Here is a 17,087-nt window from a genome sequence, read left to right on the forward strand (position 1 = left end):
TCAGCTTTCTTTGGAATGGGTACAAATATGGATCTCTTCCAGTCAGTTGGCCAGGTAGCTGTCTTCCAAATTTCTTGGCATAGACAAGTGAGTGCCTCGAACATAGCATCCATTTGTTGAAACATCTCAGTGGGTATTCTGTCAATTCCTGGAGCCTTATTCTTTGCCAGGTCCTTCAGTGCAGCTTCGACCTCTTTCTTCAATACCACTGGTTCTTGATCATATGCCACTTCCTGAAATGGATGAATTGACCAGTTCTGTTGGTACAGTGACTCTGTATTCTTTCCATCTTCTTTTGATGTTTCCTGCATTTTTCAATATTTTGCCCATAGAATCTTTCAATATTGCAACTCGAGGCTTGAATTTTTTCTTCAGTTCTTTCAGCTTGAGAAATGTCCAGTGTGTTCTGTCCTTTTGGTTTTCTCACTCCAGGTCTTTGCACATTTCCTTGACATAATTGACACATATTTGTCACACATAATTAACTTTGTGTTCTTGAGCTGTTCTTTGCAACCTTCTGTTCAGCTCTTTTATCTTGTCATTTCTTCTATTTCCTTTAGCTATTCACCATTCTAGGGCAAGTTTCATAGTCTCTTCTGACATCCATTTTGGTCTTTTCATCCTTTCCTGTCTTTTACATGACCTTTTGCTTTCTTCATGGATGATGTTTTTGATGTCATCCCACAATTTCTCTAGTTTTCAGTCACTAGTGTTCAATGCATCACTATTCTTTAGGTGGTCTCTAAATTCAGGAGAAATATTATCAAGGTCATATTTTGGTTCTTGGGGACTTGTTTTAATTGTCTTCAGCTTCAACTTGAACTTGCAGTAGATGGTTTGTTCCACAGTTTCTGGCCTTGTTTTTGCTGAAGATATTGAGCTTCTCCATTGCTTCTTTCCACATCTGATTCCTGTGTACTCCATGTGGTGAAGTCTATGTTTATAGCTGTCATTTGTGTTATTGAAAAAAGGTATTTGCAATGAGTAAGTCATTGGTCTTGCAAAATTTTATCATGCACTCTCCAGCATTATTTCTATCACTAAGGCTTTATTTTCCAACTACCAGTAATTCCTCTTTGTTTCTAACTTTTGCATTCCAGTCACCAGTAATAATCAACACATCTTTATTGCGTGTTTGATCAATTTCAGACTGCAGAAGTTGATAAAATTCTTTGGTTTCCTCATCTTTGGTTTTGGTGGTTGGTACGTAAATTCTAATAATAGTATTAACTGATCTCCCCCTAGGCGTATAGATATTATCCTATCACTCACAGCATTGTACTTCAGGATAGATCTTGAAACATTCTTTGTGATGAATGTTATGCCGTTCCTCTTCAATTTATCATTCCCGGCATAGTAGATCATATGATTGTCTGATTCTGAATGGCCAGAACCAGTCCATTTCAGCTCACTAATGCTTAGGATATTGATCTTTATGCTTTCCATTTCATTTTTGACAACTTCCAATTTTCCTAGATTCATACTTTGTACATCCCGTGTTCCAATTATTAATGGATGTTTGCAGCTGTTTCTTCTCATTTTGAGTCATTCCCGTCAGCAAATGGAGATCACAAAAGCTTTACTCCATCCACATCATTAAGGTTGGTTCTACTCAGGAGATAGCTCTTCCCCAGTCATATTTTGAATGCCTTCTGACCTGACGGGCTTATCTTCCAGCACTATATCAGACTATGTTTCAAGGATATTCATAAAGTTTTCCAGTAATATATCAGACAGTATTTCACTGCTATTCATAAGATTTTTGCTGGCCAATTCTTTGAGAAGTGGATGGCCCTTTCCTTCTTCCAAGTCTGTTTTAGTCTGGAAGCTCCGCTGAAATCCGGTGTGACCCTGCTGGCATAGCCTCCAGCCTCACAGCAACACATAAGCCACCACAGTAAGACAAACTGACAGATGAGTAGTGGTGTTACTGTCAGGTGCCATCAAGTTGGTGTGATTCATAGCGACCCTGTACAACAAAACGAAACATTTTCTGGTCCTGCACCATCCTCAGAATCTTCGCTATGCTTGAGCTCACTGTGGCAGTTCCTGTGTCAATACATCTTTTTCTCTGATCCTCTACTTTATCGAGCATGATATTGTTCTCCAGTGACTGGTCCTTCTGACAACATGACTAAAGAACTTAATTCTTAATTCTTTAGTCTTCCATTCTAAGGCTGTCTTTGATTTTCATCAGTAAGTCCTTCAAGTCCTCTTCACTTTCAGCAAGGAAGGTTGGGTCATCCGAGTGTTACAGGTTGTTACTGAATCTTCCTCCATTCCTGATGCCATGTTCTTTTTCATATATTCTGGCTTCTCTGATTATTTGCTTAGCAAACAAATTAAATAAGTATGGTGAAATGATACATTTCTGATAGACACCTTTCCTGATTTTAAATCACATAGTATCTCCTTGTTCTGTTTGAATGACTGCCTCTTAGTCTATGTACAGGTTCCTCATGAACACGGTTAAGTATTCTGGAATTCTCATTCCTTGCAATGTTATCCAAAATTTGTTATGATCTACAGAGTTGAATGTCTTTGCATAGTGAATAATACACAGATAAACACCTTTTTGATGTTCTTCGTTTTCAGCCAAGATCGATCTGACATCAGAAATTATATCCATCATTCCACACCCACTTCTGAATTTCTGGCCATTTCCTGTCAATATTCTGCTGTAACTGTTATTGAATTATCTTCAAAATTTTAGTTCCATGTGATATTAATGATATTGTTCAATAATTTCTGTATTCTGTTGGATCACCTTTTTTTAGAATGGGTTCTAGTCAGTTGGACAAGTAGCTATCTTCCTAATTTCTTGGTGTAACTGAGTGAGTGCCTCTAGCTCTACGTGTTTGTTGAGATATCTCAGTGGGTATTTTGTCAATTCCTGGAGCTTTGTTTTTCACCATTCTTTCAATGCAGTTTAGATTTCTTCCTTCAGTACCACCAGTTCTTTATGCTACCTCCTAAAAGAGAGCTCTGATAGCATAGTACCTAAGGTGCTTGACTGCTAACCAGAAGGCTGGCGGTTCAAACCCACCAGCCACTCCTTGGAAAGAGGTTGGGCAATCTACTCCTGTAGTGATACCACCTCAGAAACCTAAGAAGGGGTCGCTATGAGTCGAGTCCGACTCAACGGCAAATAACAACAATCTCCTAAAATGGTTGGACGTCAATCAATTCTTTTTGATTCAGTGACTCTGTATATTCCTGCCATCTTCTTTGATGTTTCCTACATCATCCAACATTTTGCCCATAGAATCCTTGAGTTTTTTCTTCAGTTATTTCAGCTTAGAAATGTCAAGAATGTTCTTCACTTTTGGTTTTCTAAATCCAAGTCCCTTTACATTTCATTATAACACTTTACTTTGCCTTGTTGAGCGCTCTTTGAAATCTTCCATTCATCTGTTTTTTCATCACTTTTTCCATTCACTTTAGCTTCTCTCCATTCAGGAGCCAGTTTCAGAGTCTCTTCTGACATCCATTATGGTCTTTTCTTCCTTTCTTGTACTTTTAGTGATCTTTTTACTTTCTTTCTGTATGATATCCTTGATACCATCCCACTACTCATCAGATCTTTGGTCATTGGTGTTCAATACAGCACATATCATTTACGATATAGAAAAATGAATTATGACCCAGCTGATAATATTGGATAAAATATATTTTATCTATTATAATATATATATAATAGTTAATGTAGTTTTTATTTTTAATATTCCAAAGGCGCACTGAATTTTTAAAAATGAAAACAATAGATAAAATAACTGATAGAATTGTTACAGTCATTATTTTCTTTTCCTAGGTCACCGACAATGGCTGGAGGATTGTTTGCCATGAATAGACACTATTTCAATGAATTAGGACAGTATGACAGTGGCATGGATATCTGGGGAGGAGAAAATTTGGAAATATCATTTAGGGTAATTTTATATTTTTGTATGCTTATATATTAACTTTTTGAGTAGTGGGATATAATTTCCATCCACAATCCTATGTTTTCAATAAACTTTCCTTGATTATCTTTATTGATAAACAGTCTTTAATGAATGCCTGTTTATCATAGTCTATGCTTTGGATAACACCCATTCAAAATATCTAAAACATACAAAAAAAATATGTGTTTACTTTATAAGAATTTAAAAGATATGCATATAATAAATGTTTGTGATTCAGGAAATCTTAATTTAAATTTAATCTGGAGTTTTGTTATTTCTCTGTCCGTTTACTAATAATTCTCTAAATACTACTACATATTTATAGTCAGGCTGATCAGAGTTCCCTTTTTGCCTCAGGCAGTCTTGGTTCACAACTGTTCTCCTGGAAAGTTATTAGCTCCCATTTCAGTGTCAGAAGTATCCTAATAAATTGTCACATGATATATAACTTACTAAATCCTCTATATCTATAGTTGCCTCTCACCTGAGTGGAAAATTAAGCTTTCATAACCTATGCTTAATTCCGTAAGGTGGAAAAGATTAAACTTTCATAATCTTTCCTCGTAATTCCTGAAGGTGGAAAAGATGAGAGTATGAGTGGGATTTGTGGCTCAGGGAACTGTGGTGTTGTGACAGTCTTTAGAAAAGGCTAAAATGAGGCAAAGGAAAGAACTAAGTCCTCCCTTTCCTAGCAAATACCCCATTTCCTGCCCTCCCATCTCCTGGTGGAGTCAGCACACAAGACCTAATAAATATGTTGTGTTGCATTTTTGAAAATGTTTGATCACCATGTTCTTAGAAGGCAGTTTTTCCCTATATAAACTTTAGAATTTTAAAATTGAGAGGCAGAAGTTATTAGTTCAATGTGTTCATTTTCTAGGAAATATAACTGAATCCCACAAAAAGTAAAATAGTTTGTGTAATGTAATCTAGATGATAGACAAGGGCAAATATTAGATGAGAATTAAGATCTTTTGAATCATAATCCAGAGTCATTTCTGCCTATTTTAAAAAATTGTTTTTAAAAAAAGTATATAAGCATTATAAAAGAATGTACCTATGCAACTGAAATTAGAGGACTGATGAGCAAGCATATCATGTTACGTTGACCTGTTAAAATGCCTAAGTATGGTAGGTGCAATTTTAAACACATGGTGGTAAATGAATATTAACATATTTTTAGAATCTAATTTATTTTTATTCATGAAGACCAATATTTTTTTTTTTAAGTTACCCTCTGACTTCCTTCTGAAACCGAGTAAAGTCAAAACTCAACTATTTCCCCCACCCTGGTTATAGGACCCCAGTTGAAAATAACTAACTAAACATAATTACTCTCAACTATTTCCCCACACTGGTTAAGACAAATAGGACCTTGGTTGGAGACAGATGAGTAAACACAGTAAGCTCAGTTCCTTAAGAACTGAATGGAATGAAAAGCCAATTTGCACATTCTTTACTGCTATTCCCCTAGAAACAGGTGATAAACACGTTAATGTGTCTTAGGAAACAACTTGAAAATTAACTTTGGCCCATGTGCATGTGTGTTGGAGCAGGCAGGACTGAAGTTGCTGGGAACTGACGTTCTCCCCTCTGCCTAAGCCCCGATCAGCTGATGACAGGAATCCAATGTGACTCATCTGGTGTGCAAGTGCACTGCATTAAAAAACAACTGTCCCTTTAAACTGAGGTGAAGGAAATTTCAGCCAATCATCAACTATCTCATGCCCAGATTCCTGAAATTTTTATGAATATGCATAACCCTCTCTCCTGAAACTTACAAAAACTGTAATTCGATTTAGATTCGGGGAGTCAGATTTGGGTAAAAAGACCCCTGTCTCCTTGCCACTTTGCAGTAAATAATTTTCTCTCCTCTTAATCACTTGGTGTGTAAACTGTTTTGGCCTGACCGCACACCGGGCAGGAACCCACATTTGGTCCTATTTCACTTCTGTTTGAATATTTATATATGATAATATAAAACATCTCTACAATGTTTCAGAAACACCTATACAGTAAATATTAATTTCAGGAAAATTCATAACATTGATTTCATAGTAATGAGGCAACGATTAATTCATATTTTACTTCTGACCAGATCTGGATGTGTGGAGGTAAGCTCTTCATCATTCCTTGCTCTAGAGTAGGACACATTTTCCGGAAAAGGCGCCCATATGGGTCTCCTGAAGGGCAGGACACCATGACCCACAATTCCCTGCGACTGGCCCACGTCTGGCTGGATGAATACAAGGTGAGATGGAGTTTCTTATACAGAAGGTGAATAGTAGGGCAGCCACTGCCTTGGTGAGGATTTTCATTGTTTTCCTTTTTGGTTTTATATATTTCCATTTGGTTGATCTTTTCTTTAGGGCCATCTCTTTCTATGTCTCCTTTCTCTCTCTTCTCTTCACCCAGTTAGTGGCCTTGTTATAACCTGACTCATCTTCACATTTTCTAAGTGATCACTCTACAAGAAGATGCAGCTAACATCAGAAGAAATCCTCTCTTTTTAGTTTCTGCATCCCTTTAAGTTCCTCTGCTATGGCTCCTACACTACTTGGCATCTTTGCTTTGCTTGTTGAGCTTCACTGTGGCCCAGTCCCATTAGTTCCTCTGTTAGACTCTGCACATTTATTATTCCTTCCTGCTCTACCATAAATAACTTTTAATGATCTTATTTTGGTAACAGCTTTATGAGATACAATTCATAAAGCAATTTTAGAATACATTTATCACCAAAAAATAAACTCTATATCACCTTCTAATCCCCATCTTCTCCAGCCTTAAATAACCACTAATCTACCTTTTAACTATATATTTGTGTATTCTGACATTTCTTATAAATGGAATCATATGATATATGGTCTTTTGTGTCTGGCTTCTTTCACTTAACACAGTGTTTTCCAAGTTAATCCATGTTGTAGCATGTATAAGTACTTCATTCTTTTTTATTGTGGAATAATATTCCATTGTATAGATATACTTAACATTTTGCATAAACTTATCAGACAATGGGCATTTGGAGTTATTCCCAGTTCTTGCCTGTTTTGAATAATGCTGCTGTGAACATTCCTACACAATTATTTTTTAAGCAAAAAATTATTGAACACCTACTATATTCCTGGCTCTGTGTTAGGATTTTGGGAATACAAAGTGGAATAAGGGAACACACAGTAGTTTTTAACACAGTAAGATAACTGCCAATGGAAGTATGAGTTGTGTACTATGGGAGGATGAGAATGAAGCGACTAATTGTGCTGTGGAGTAAATATAGAGACTTTTTACAGCACTGCTATATTGTATATCCTTCCCTACTAGACTGTGAACTCCTTGAAGTCAATCACCACTGTCTAACAACAATCCAAATATACACATGGATTCAGTCCAGATATACCCATGGGTCTGTCTGTTATCAGGTGCTGCTGTAACAAAAATACCGTAAGTGGGTGGCTTTCAAAAACAGAAATTTATTTTCTCACAGTTCAGAAGGCTAGTAATGTGAACTTAGTGTTTGGCTCTAAGGGGAAAGTACTGCCTTGTCTATTTCAGCTTCTAGTAGCTGGCAGTCTTTGGAGTTCCTGGGCTTGTATTGTAGACTAGTCTACCTCCACCATCTTCAAGTAGTGTCTGTCTTCCCCCTGTGTTTGCTTGCTTGCTTCTGTCCATTCTGCTCCTTATATTACTCAGCAGTGGTTAGTTTTAAGATACACCCTGCACTGATAAAATCTCATTAACATAGCAGAGAAGATCCTATTTCCAAATAGGATTACATCCACAAGTATAGTGTTCATGATTTCAACACCTATTTTAGGGGGACACAGTTCAAACCCATAACATGGTCCCAGGTGGAGGGATCTCGCAGGAGGTCTTCAAGGTTAAAGCTAATTCCACAGTTTTATTAATACATTCTTTGCCTTTTTCACTGTGCTGTCTTTGCACTGATGGTGTAAAACAATAGAATAAAATGGCTGGTACCATAGTATAAATTAAGACAGTGGCACCAAACTCAACTAGTAGTATTTGCTGCCATGCACCCAAAAGTTAAGGGAGAAAAAATGCCAATTTCATTTAAGAATATCATGGATGAAGTAGTAAAAATAATTAATTTTATTAAGTCTCAATCCTTGAGTACATGTCTTTTTAGTATTCTGTGTGACAAATTGGTAAGTGTGCAGAAATTACTTTTGCTACATACTGAAATATAATGGCTGTTTCAAGGACAAACACTTGTGGGACTGTTTGAGTTATGAGGTAAACTAGCTACTTTTCTCAAAGGACACCCTTTTTAAAATAATTTATTTTTGTTATTGATACATAGCAGAGCTCACACCAATTCCATAATTTCTACATGTACAATTCAGTGATATTGATTACATTCTTCAAGTTGTACAACCATTCTCACTCTCCTTTTCCAAATTGTTTCCTCCATATAAAGCTCAATCTACTTCCATAGTGATACTGCCTCAGAAACCCAAGGAGGGGTCGCTATGGGTCGAGTCCAACTCAACAGCACATAATAACAACAACAACCCCCCCCTAAACTTCCTATCTAATCTTCTACTTGCTGTTGTCAGTTTGATCCCACATAGTTAGTTATTTAAAAGAGCACAGTGCTCAAGGCAGACATTTTTTACTAATTAAGCTAAAATATTGTTTGGTTTAGGAGCTCTGGTAGCATAGTGCCTAAGGCACTTGACTGCTAACCAGAAGGCTGGGGGTTCAAATGCATCAGCCACTCCTCGGAACGAAGGTTCAGCAATCTATTTCCGTAGTGATACCACCTCAGAAACTCAAGGAGGGGTCGCTATGAGTCGGGTCCGACTCCACAGCACATAACAACAACAACAATTGTTTGGTTTAAAGAAGACTTCAGGTGATATTTTTAGTTTAAGGTTTAAAGATTTTCTCAGGGCAGTAGTTTCAAGGTTTATCCAGCCTCACTTAACACTCCTTTGATGTAAAAGAACAGCTAACTCACAAACCCAGGTTATTCATATTTGGGTATTTCACATTTTCTCAAAATGAACTAACTCAGCCTTTCACTTGGAAAAAAACAACTGAGTGTTTCTTGCAAATGATAAAATATCCAGCCTTTCAAGTGAAAATTAGAATTTTGAAGAATTTTTATCTACCACCATGAGCCTGGATGCTTCCTGTTGTTAGGTGCCATCGAAAATGTTCTAACTCATAGTGCCCCATGCACATCAGAACAAAACACTGCATGATCCTACACCTTCCTCATAATCATTGCTATTTGAGCCCACAGTTGCAGCCACTGTGTCAATCCATCTCACTGAGGATCTTCTTTTTCACTGACCTACTTTATCAAGCTTGCTATCCTTCTCCAGGGACTGGTCCCTCCTTACTACATGTCCAAAGTAAGTGAGACAAAGTCTCACTATCCTCACTTCTAAGGAATATTCTGGGTGTACTTCTTCCAAGATAGATTTGTTTGTTCTTCTGGCAGTCCATGGTATATTCAATATTCATTACCAACACCAGCGTCCAAATACATCAATTTTTCTGTCGTCTTCCTTATTCATTGTTCAGTTTTCACATGCATATGAGGTAATTGAGAATACCATGGCTTGGGTCAGATGCATCTTAGTGCTTAATGTGTGATATCCGTGCTTTTTAAACTTCAGAGAGAGATCTTTTGCAGAAGATTTGCCCAATGGAATATGTTTGATTTCTTGATTGATACTGCTTCCATGGGTGTTGATGGAATTTTCCTAGTACTATGAAATATTTCTGATGAGATCAGTGGTGATATTTATGAATGTAATTTTTTGGATAGGTATAGAAAACTTTCTCAGCCTTTGTAAGCACAACTCAGTGGACCAGTGCTTTCCAGATGATTAATACACGATGTTGTAAAATTTTAAATGGGTAAAAGATCCATTCAAAGAACAAGAGAGACCTTTAGGTGTTGTGAAACACAGAATGAGAAGTTCAGTGATGTGAATTCATATTTCATTTTGTTACTAACATTTAAGTTAATTGAGTTTTGATGTAGTATCAAAGAAGAATATCTATAATTATCTGAAATAGTTATTAAAATATTCTCCTTTTCAACTATATATTTGAATATGGTCATATTTTTTAAAATATATTTTGGCCAAAACAAACTATAACAACAGGTTGAATGCAGATACAAAAATTCAACTGGTTTCTAGTAAGCCAGACATTAAAAAAGATTTATAAAAATATAAAACAATGTCCTGTTGTCTAAATATTTTGGTTCTGGAAAATATGGTTCTTCTTACTCAAAAGAACATCATTTAGCATAATATTTATGATAATGTAAATATATATGAGTTACAATGTTATTTTACTGAATTATAACATTTTAAATTTCTTACTGTTAAAATCTAATGTGGTAAATATCTATAGATAAAGCTCACAAACAAAACCTCTTTGGGGTCTTCAGTAATTTTTATGAATGTAGAATCCTGATAACAAAAATTCTGAAACTGCTATTTCATCTGTTAGCCTGTTTCATTGAGTCTTAGGTGCATGTTTTGATACATGGTGACATTCTGAAACTGGGATGTATTTTACAGTTTAAGATGTCTTATCATTGGCAGTTAGTCATGCACCTAATTGTGTGAAAATTCTTCATTGGCATTTTCTGGTAACATCAAATAAACACCAGCATGGAATTACTTTTGTTCATAATTCATTGTTTTCAGTTGTTCTTTAAACCTGGCAAATAATTGCTTAAAACTCATTTTTAACAAAATATCCATTCTCTTTCCCTTTTTTTTTTTTTTTAAACTCAGGAGCAGTATTTTTCCTTAAGACCTGATCTGAAGACTAGAAGCTATGGGAATATTAGTGAACGTGTTGAATTGAGGAGGAAGTTGGGTTGTAAATCATTTAAATGGTATTTGGATAATATTTACCCAGAGATGCAGATATCTGGGCCCAATGCCAAACCACAGCAACCCATTTTTATTAATAGAGGGCCCAAACGCCCCAAAGTCCTTCAACGTGGGAGGGTAAGAAATTAATCTTATCAAAATGTTTCTTAAAAGTTGTGGGATATGGGATATGGGGTACTTTGATATGAACATAAGCTATAATAATGACATTTTAGACTTAGTATTTTATGATAGACTATAGCATGCCCTATGTTGTTCTTTTTATGAGAACTTCCTCTACTCAGGCATAAGACCTCAGAAATTTTAATATCTTTGTTGTTACTATTAAGACCATTTATACTTTAAAGGAAACATAACTTCTATAAAGATAAGTTATATGACACCTTCCAAGACAGTAAATATACACATGAATATACACATAAAGACAGGTTTCCACCACCATCCAAAAGTAAAGTGTTCCTATGAAACATTTCATAAACCAAAATGGTATAAAACAAAGAAGCAATTACCATTATTTTGTTGTGGTTGTTGTTATGTACCATTAATTTATATGGGAAAAATTTCTGAGCATTCCCAGACTCAAAAATAACCTATCAAATCATACCAAATAGCACGTAAAACCTAAAATAACACTAACTTAATAGTGTTCACAGGCACAGTTCAAAGCTGTGGTGGCTTCATGCTGAGATGTTGAGCATTGTTCCAGGGGAAGGAGCTCGGCGGCGCCACTCTCAACTACTCAGGGTGCATGATGCTTCTTTAATGGCTCACTGCAAAACAAACACTGAACACTAGTTTTGCTTTCGTCTTTTTTCATAAAAGCAAAATTCCTCTTCAGGTTTCTTTTGGTTAGTGATACAGGTATTTATGTAGATCTTTTGTAAAAGTAAAGTGACATAAAGTGCATGTTCAAAAAGCTGGGGATAACTATAAAGGAAATGTAAAAGTGTAAAATTCATTTGTCAGAGGGCAGTCCAAAAAGGGGAAATAAAGTATCTGTACACTGTTCATAGTTCAGAGGCAGGGCCTGTGTTGAAGTTGTTGTTGTTGTTGTTGTTTGCCGTCGAGTTGGCCCCAACTCATAGCGACCCCTCCTTGGGTTTCCGAGGCAGAAGTAGGATTGCCCAACCTTCCTTCCGAGTAGTGGCTGGTGGGTTTGAACTGCCAGCCTTCTGGTGAGCAGTCAAGTGCCTTAGGCATTATGGACATCCTGAATTCCAGGCTACTCTCTGAGCTTGTCAGCATGTTGTCGAACCACATGTTTCTTAGATGTCTCTCTTTTGTTTCTAATAAAATTTATTCACAGTTATGTAATGACACTTAAATATTTGGGCTTCTAGCTATAAATTGTCTTTTCCTGAGTTTTTAGAACTTGCTTTCAGAAAGTTAAGGGTAAATATCGTTGTTGCCCAGTTTGCCTTTCTTTTATTCCACAAAGAAGGCACTTCTTCTAGGGTTCTTTCACCCTGGGAGAAAGGAAGATAGAATTAAGCCTAGAGTTTTCCCCTTCCTGTTCTCCCTTATCCTGTAAGATATTTTAAAAAAACAAACAAACAAACAAAATCAAGGTGTTTATTATTAAATATTTTCTTATTAAGTAAAAATAACACCAATGTGTCTACGTAGTTGAAATCTTTTATTATTCTTCCCTTGTGTATCTAATCTCATTTAACACTTAAACTAATCTTTTACCCCTTATTAGATTCACTTTGCTTCCCTTTGTTATTGCTTTACCCCTTTCTTTTATGTTTTATAGTATTTTTTCCTCAGCTCCCTGATTTTCTCCTTTCATACTTTACCTATTGAAATTTTGTCCCTACATTTCTGTTGTACTACTCAACTCAGGTTACTGTTTTTCTTCTTTTAACACCATCCCTGCCATCACTAATATATATAATTGTTGTTGGTACTATTATCATTATTGACAGTCATTCATTTATCCAATGAGTTTCTATTGAATGCCGGCTACAAATGAGGCACTGCTGTGTGCTTGGGTCACAGTGAGTGAAAATGGACTGTCCCTGACTTAAGGGGGATGGTAACAAAAATTAATTAAATAAACCAAGAAAAATTGCACTTGTGTCAAGTGCTGTTTCTAGTAGAGAGGAATACAGGGCCATACATTCTAAAAATATAAGTTTCTGTACAGTATACTGTACATAGTACAGGGAGATTTGCCTGGTTAAGGAGGATTTCCTGAACGTGTTCTTTAACCAGTGTGTGAGGGAGGAGTAAGATCCTTCCAGCAAGAGGTTGGTGGTGCAGACAGAGTCTGCTCCCTGCAGGGGTAGGTAGGCTTGTCTATCCATGGGGCCCAGTGGGAGGAGGGCTGTGAGAAGCTGCAGAACCTTGTGGGCCATCGTAAGGAGTTTTGCTTTGTTTCTAAGAGCAATGGGAAGCCACTAAAGGGTTTCTTGAAGGGGGGTGGTCAGGGAGGAGGCAGAAAGTAATGATGTCAGGCTCACTTTTTAAAAAGAGCCTAGGGAAGATTTTTCTAATATGTATATCATAATATGGGAGCTCTGGTGGCGTAGTGCCTAAGGCATTTGACTGCTACCCAGAGGCTGGAGGTTCAAATCCACCAGCCACTCCTCGGAAGGAAGATGGGGCAATCTACTTCCGTAGTGATACTGCCTCAGAAACCTAAGGAGAGGTCACTATGAATCGGGTCCAACTCGACGGCACATAACAACAATAATATCATAATATACTAAATATGTGCGGTTTTTTTAGTTATCTCCCCTGTGAATTCCCATGATATTGATACTCTACAAATGTTCCTACTTTAGCATGTATATTACATTTAATTTTGTATTATCTTATTTTGTTGGGTCTTGTTTATACCCTTTGTTCCTATTCTTCAATTTCATTTTAAGGATCTTTAGGGCAGGGATGATGATTTAATTTCCTTCATCCCCACAGTAAGTTGGTAAGCTTGTATCTTTATGTAGAGTTTCTACTTTACTCTGCTTGCTGCATGCATACAGTGTAAAACTGCCTACAACCTGGCACTACCTACTTTGATCTTCCCATGTGCTGGGGCCAGAATTTAGAAATTAAAAATGCTTATCTTTTTATGACCCTTGACATTCGTACCTGTGGATTAACATAGTCTCATTTCATTCAAACTCTCCTCTTTAAGCGCTCTAAAGCTTCTTCTGACATTGGTGTTTCTCTGCATTCCAAGTTGTCAAGAGCCCTCTCTCCTTTTGCAGCTCTATCATCCCCAGACCAACAAATGTCTGGTGGCCCAGGGCCGCCCAAGTCAGAAAGGAGGCCTGGTGGTGCTGAAAGTATGTGACTACAGTGACCCGAATCAGGTATGTGCTGGCTGCGGGCACAGGGCCAGCACTCAGGGATTCATTGTTCAGGGGCTAAGAAGCTGACATCAAGATGTTCAATACTCAGACTTTTCTGAAATTACGTTTCAGTTTGGAATGGCCCTAGAGATCGACTAGTACAACTCTTTCACCTCCTTTGTAGAGGCTTCCTACCTCTGCAGGTTGTTTGTCACTGTAGCATTTCCATTTTCCAGAGCATTATGTGTACTTTCCAATGTCATAGAGAGTGAATGTGCATTGTTACTTACAGGCTTTAAGGATTTGTTAGAAAGGACAAAAGAAGTGCATCTTCTTCCTGGACAGGAACATTAAATCTGCTTTAAGGAATCAGAGTATTTTTTGTAGAGTTTTCTGTGCAACCAAATTTTCCTGATTATTAGTGGTTAAGGAAAGGAAGCCATAACAGAACTCTGATTCATGTTATTTACATAATTTAATCTCAGTGTATATATGTCTTTTCAGTGATATTAGTATTTGAAGTGACCTTAAAAATGGTCAAAAAAACGTTATTTCAATATGGAACTGTAATTTCAAGCTGATTTTATCTTCTGAAATAGTATAACCTAACAGTGATCTAATCTCATAGTTGTAGTGAGTCAAGATTACAATGCCGATAACAAGTCATAAGTCAGTTTTATTTCCATATAGTGGTGGATTGGTTTAACTTAAGAATGAAAGAAACACTTGGGTTTTTTGGTGGAAATAATATATTTTGAAATTTCATATAAAATTTTATTTCTAGAAGAGTTCATGCATAGTGATATTTTCCACATGTAAAGTGATATATTTGAAAATATGGTTTAAAAATGGATTTTTGTGCCATTTCGGATATGGAGAGAGGTGTCAGTGATGTACATTTAAGTATTAAAATTGTGAAATTTCATTGCTGTAGAACACACTGGGATAAGATAGCTAAATTTTTTTTTTTTTCCGGGATAGCTGAATTTTTAATTGATCTAGAAAATATAAGAAATTTGGGTGATGGAGTTGTATTATCCTGTCCATACCATTGTGACCATATAGAATTGCACTAGTACCATAGCTACTAACCACATGTGGCTATTTAAATTAATTAGAATTAGATAAAATAAAAATTTACTTCCTTGGTCATTCTAGCCCATTTCAAAGTGCTCATTAACCATATATGACTTGTGTCTACCATATTGGACATTGCAGACATAAGACATTTCCATTGTCACAGAAAATTATATATATATAGCACTGATAGAGAATCTTACCTTCATATTTGTAGGATACAGCACATATCTTGGGCCTTAGAGGACGGAATGAGTAACATACTTCATAGGATAGAAAAAACTGTTCCTTTTAGATTTAATGATGGTAGATATTAGAAAGGAAATTATTCATCACCATTGTGCACTTCATTGAGAGAAGACCTTTGATTCTGAAAATACTCAGATCCTTAAGAAGACTATCCTGAAAGGTAATTTTCAAAACTAAGGAAAGTCCTGCTTCTGTGCAATCAAGTTTACATCATACATCTCATTTGAAATGTTGTTATGATTGGGATTAAAGTGTAATATTCTGCAGGATAATGTGATATAACAGCCTAAACACACCATTACACCCTCCTCCAACAGATAAGGGAAATATGAAAGTAATACCCTTGTGTATTTTCTGTCTCAGGAAGACAAATCAGCAGCCTAGTTGGATTCCTGTAATTCTTACTCAGTGTAGACATTAAAAGAATTACCTAATCATAGAATCCTAGAATGTACAGTTAGATCCAGATGATCAATTAAATTCAACCAATTAGGTAAATTTAATTTACAAAATCCATCCACTACTTAGGTTTCTTCCCTGAGTAGGACCTCACTTTATCCTGTGTTAATGCACTTCATTTTCAGATTATTAAATTGATATCTGCCTATGGGTAACTCTTGTCCCTGGTCTGTTTCTGTTTTACGAGACCATACAAAACATACTGATTTTCCACGCACATGAAATGTTACACAATCCTGAGTTTCTATATCTAAGACTAAACTTGGGTTCTTATTAAATCTATTTTTCTCTAGGTTTGGGTTTATAATGAAGAGCATGAATTGGTTTTAAATAATCTCCTTTGCCTGGATATGTCAGAAACTCGTTCATCAGACCCACCACGACTCATGAAATGTCATGGATCAGGAGGATCCCAGCAATGGACCTTTGGGGTGAGAAGCTTGCTTAGTAGTGTTGGAAAGCTATAAAAGATAAACAAGACTGTGTGAGGGAGCACTGTACCTGAACTCTGCTTCAACTCAGGGAAGAGCTGTAGTCTATCCTAGAGTTATTTCTGATTTTGAAGGGAGATTCTTAAATGCTCCACATTCCTTCTTTTTTTTTTTGTTTTGTTATGTACCGTCGAGTTAGCCACATCCCTTCTAGATATCTGTATTTTCTTCACCATCTTCTGCCATTATGATTTTTAAGTAAAAGCAAATAACTGGTGGTATTTTTTCTTGCAACCTTTTCTTTTTTCCAGAAGAATAGTCGGCTGTACCAGGTGTCAGTTGGACAGTGCCTGAAAGTGATTGATCCATTGAGCCAGAAAGGCTATGTTGCTATGGCAATCTGTGATGGCTCCTCCTTACAACAGTGGCATTTGGAAGGTTAAGATGGAGGCTGCCTCTGAAAAATGTGATACTTTAGACAGAATATTGCCGGTACAAGGAAAATCCTGAACTGATCTCCTGATTGGGTAGAAGCGTCTTGTAGAGGATAAGCATTTTCCTGTCCTCCTGTGGAGATGCCTGCCACCATGTGACCATCAGTAGATGCAGAAGTACATTTCACCAAGACATTAATGTTGTTTCTGAGCTGCTTGTTAAGGACTATCTTACCTGTAGAGGGAAACCAGATTGTAATTTTAACTCAGAATACTTGGTTTTGTACAAAAGAACAAAACTTAGGAAATT

At 36.6% G+C, this 17,087-nt stretch overlaps 1 protein-coding gene across 1 annotated transcript in view; it reads left to right on the top strand.

Moving 5' to 3' along the window:
- The window catches only part of GALNT11 (polypeptide N-acetylgalactosaminyltransferase 11), a 76,218-nt gene extending 59,432 nt beyond the window's left edge, over positions 1-16,786 (top strand). Inside the window, exons 6-11 of the mRNA XM_007950141.2 lie at positions 3,812-3,929; positions 6,043-6,195; positions 10,727-10,945; positions 14,044-14,148; positions 16,206-16,343; positions 16,655-16,786. Of these exons, the coding sequence (XP_007948332.1) occupies positions 3,812-3,929; positions 6,043-6,195; positions 10,727-10,945; positions 14,044-14,148; positions 16,206-16,343; positions 16,655-16,786 (865 nt within the window). The remainder of the gene's footprint in view (positions 1-3,811; positions 3,930-6,042; positions 6,196-10,726; positions 10,946-14,043; positions 14,149-16,205; positions 16,344-16,654) is intronic.
- Positions 16,787-17,087: the final 301 nt, after the last annotated feature.

This window comes from Orycteropus afer, unplaced genomic scaffold (genome assembly GCF_000298275.1).
Source record: "Orycteropus afer afer isolate SDZICR_OR568_19922 unplaced genomic scaffold, OryAfe1.0 scaffold00264, whole genome shotgun sequence".
NCBI lineage: Eukaryota > Metazoa > Chordata > Mammalia > Tubulidentata > Orycteropodidae > Orycteropus > Orycteropus afer.